The sequence below is a fragment of the Labeo rohita genome, chromosome 8 (genome assembly GCF_022985175.1).
Source record: "Labeo rohita strain BAU-BD-2019 chromosome 8, IGBB_LRoh.1.0, whole genome shotgun sequence".
NCBI classification, from domain to species: domain Eukaryota; kingdom Metazoa; phylum Chordata; class Actinopteri; order Cypriniformes; family Cyprinidae; genus Labeo; species Labeo rohita.
In genome coordinates this window covers 6,694,539-6,697,763 of record NC_066876.1, presented here as the reverse complement: position 1 = coordinate 6,697,763, position 3,225 = coordinate 6,694,539, and the positions used below count along the sequence as shown (strand labels likewise).

At 38.6% G+C, this 3,225-nt stretch overlaps 1 protein-coding gene across 1 annotated transcript; it reads left to right on the top strand.

Annotated features, from left to right (window-relative positions):
- Positions 1-1,957, top strand: ppp1r3c2b (protein phosphatase 1 regulatory subunit 3C2, duplicate b). Its single transcript, XM_051116386.1, has 3 exons — positions 1-414; positions 502-586; positions 925-1,957. Exons 2-3 carry the CDS (start codon positions 564-566, stop codon positions 1,670-1,672), a joined length of 771 nt encoding a protein of 256 aa, XP_050972343.1. The 5' UTR covers positions 1-414; positions 502-563; the 3' UTR covers positions 1,673-1,957.
- The last annotated feature ends 1,268 nt before the right edge of the window (positions 1,958-3,225 follow it).

Below are 3,225 nucleotides of genomic sequence, written 5' to 3'. Positions count from 1 at the left end.
AAAAATGTACAAAGTAAAGAAAATAAGACAGGAACTACAACATAGCTGTTTTCCCTAAACATTCAGATGAATGTTAACCTAAAATCCTAATGATTTTTAAATTATTGTTCCTGATATTTGTCAAGTATCCAAATGTATTTGCCCTAGGATTTAGTCTCCTACTCTTTAGCCCACAGATCAGGTCATAAATAGCTGGTTAAGTCCTATCCGGTCTTTGCAAAGCTCATTGGCTTGTGTTTGGAGGAGGGCTCAAGCTACTATAAAAGATGAAGTGACGCAAAATTTCACACAATGCTTCCTGAAGCTCAGCTGAGCAGGTAGTCCAAGACATCACAAACCTGTGTCCTTTAAAACAAAAAAGATCATATTTTTAAGCATTTCATCGGATAATCCAATGCTCAAAATTAAAGCACAGTAAGATTTTTTTTATTATTTTCAAGTTTTATTAAAAACGATTGATTTACTTGTGTAAAATTGCTAAAACCACTTATGTTTTTACAGCATCAGCTGAATTTAAAGTGTGGGACACTTCGACTAATTCTGAAGGACAGTTTCACTGTTATATGCTGAAGATGACTTGTGCAAAGTAAGTTTATTTTCTGATTAAAATAAAGCGTTTCCCACAGTCATTGAAAACCCGGAAATATCAAATAATAATATTGGTGAAGTGTGGTTTCCAGGCCTGAATAAGTTATCAAATTTTGTTTTGATTAATTATCAAAGGCCTGGGAACTTCTGTAATCAATATTTCTGGAAAACAGCAGTTGTGAAACACTTCTTTGACTAGAAATTACTGCTTCCGAGTGTAAACATTACACAACGGTGAAAAAACTTGAATGAATTGATCATTAAGTGTGCAAAATTATACTACAAAGTAAAAACAACCATGCAAATCATCATTTTATCATATTTCTGCATCTCCAGTGTGATGTCGAGGTTTGGCCCGCCTGTCTCAGTGAGGTCTGTGGATATGACCGTGGGCTTCAGGTGCAGAGGATCACCAAACATCAACCACCTGCTCGGCGTGTCTTCACCCAAACCCCTGCGGCCCTGCATCTCCCTTCAGCCGGTGTTTGAGTACAGACACTCCCCTTCGACAGGCCTCATCACCGCCAAAAGCAGCCGCAGGGAAAAACGCGTCGCGTTCGCCGACGCCAAAGGACTTTCGCTCATCACGGTGCGCTTGTTCTCCGAGAAAGAGGACAAAATCCCTCGAGAACCGGTGAAGATACCACGACTAAAGAAGTTGGGCTGCACTAAAGAGACTGTTAATAAAGCTTTAAAGTTGAAGCTTGGCTTCGAACAGCCTTGTAGAGACTTCCAGGCGTTCAGAAGTCGGCTTCAGGATCATATGGTTGTGTTGGAGAGCTGCAATGTCACCAGATGCTCCATTCTGGGCACCGTACGCGTCAAGAACGTTTGCTTTGAGAAAGTGGTGCAAATCCGTATAACTTTCGACACCTGGCGCAGTTACAAGGACGTGCCGTGTACTTATCTGGAGCAGAGTTATGGGGAACCTGGAACCGACGTGTTTGAGTTTAACATCGGCGTCCCTGAGCGGATAGATCCGGGCGAGCGCATCGAGTTCTGCGTGTCTTACTCGCCGGCCGCGTTCAGTGCGGCTCGATGGGACAATAACAATGGCGATAACTACTGTATCCATGTGTGTTAAAGTGTGACTGAATGTGCTGTTTTCTAACGATGGTTTTACACTGCGTCTACAAACCTAAAAACTACAAACGTTTGCACTTTGTCACCTGCTTGCTGACCCGTTTAGCACGTACTGACTAAAAAACCATTGCCACGGTCAAAGACCACAAATGTATTTTATAAATTTAAATGTATTTAAATATGTTAATATCTCACATATACGGTGGAAATGTTTATTTAACCTTGCATACTGTGGAAAATATTTGATATTGTGTCAAATAAATGCGATTTTATATTTTTAAATACATTATTGTAGCAAAGTCCAATTTATTTTGAATGATTGCGCACTTTGACATGTTTATAAAACACTTTCATATCATGGGTAATCAGGATTTCAAAGTAAATATTTTATTATATATATATTAAAGAGCACTGAACTTGCTTCCTTGCGCCTGGTCTTTTTCTCTTGCATTGCTGTTTTGTATCAAAGAAAGTGTCTGTGGTCAAATTTCTATACTTTTTATTCTAGTAGGCTCTGAGACAAAATATTTTTTATTATTTACGGCATCCAGATGGGTGACAAATACTAGCTAAAATAAATTCATGCAGGACACGAACTAGGATCAAGGAGGTTCAATTCAATCCCAGGACGTTTTTGTCTTGGACGCTATAATCCATTTAAATCTATTAATTCCCGGATTGGTACCTGACATAGGCCTTTGGATTGACGTGAGAACCCTTGACTGGAAACTTAAGATGTTGTTTATTTAGTTTGAGAGGTTATATGTGACCCTGGACCACAAAACCAGTGATAAGGGTAATTTTTTTTAAAACTGAGGCTTCAAAAGAAGCTTTCTATTGATGTATGGTTTGTTAAATCTGGAATCTGAGAGAAAATCATGTTTAAAGTTGTGCACTTAAAGTGAAGCACTTAGCAGTGCATATTACTAATCAAAAATTAAGTTTTGATATACTTACGGTAGGAAATTTACAAAATATCTTTATGGAACATGATCTTTACTTAATATCCTAATTATTTTTGGCATAAAGGAAAAATCAATAATTTTGACCGATACAATGTATTTTTGGCTATTGCTTCAAACATACCCATGCTACTTACGACTGGTTTTGTAGTCCAGGGTCACATTTATGTATGTTTTAGGTTTGTGACTACCATCGCATTTTAGGTGGAAAACTAAACCCAGTGTAGTTGTTTCATTTGACCTCCAGGATATTACACTGCTGTGCAAAATGCTTTGCAGAAGCCATAAAGAAATCATTCCTGCTGTTAGGGAAATTGAGAGTTTGCGCTGTAATTTATCTCATTCGTGTGAGAGTGTTAAGGACGTGTCGGGCTACAGCACAGATAAATCCTGCTTTCTCAGCTGCAGACAGACAGAGAGATCAGCGCTTGTTCAGTCTGATAATGAATGGCCTGTGCATAATCAGCCCTGATCAGATTATGTTACTTGCAGACACTGGCCACCTTCAGTTATCAAATATTACCAGGTTTGTGAATCTGTAAACTGTGGTTTAAAGGGATAGTTTAATTACCCCTTGATTTATTCACCCTCA

What these genes read in the sequence shown, in the direction of transcription:
- ppp1r3c2b (XM_051116386.1), top strand. Translation starts at nt 564, where the DNA reads ATGCTGAAGATGACTTGTGCAAA. An exon ending in CTGAAGATGACTTGTGCAAA is followed by an intron (nt 587 to 924) that starts GTAAGTTTATTT and finishes CTGCATCTCCAG; the next exon opens with TGTGATGTCGAGGTTTGGCC.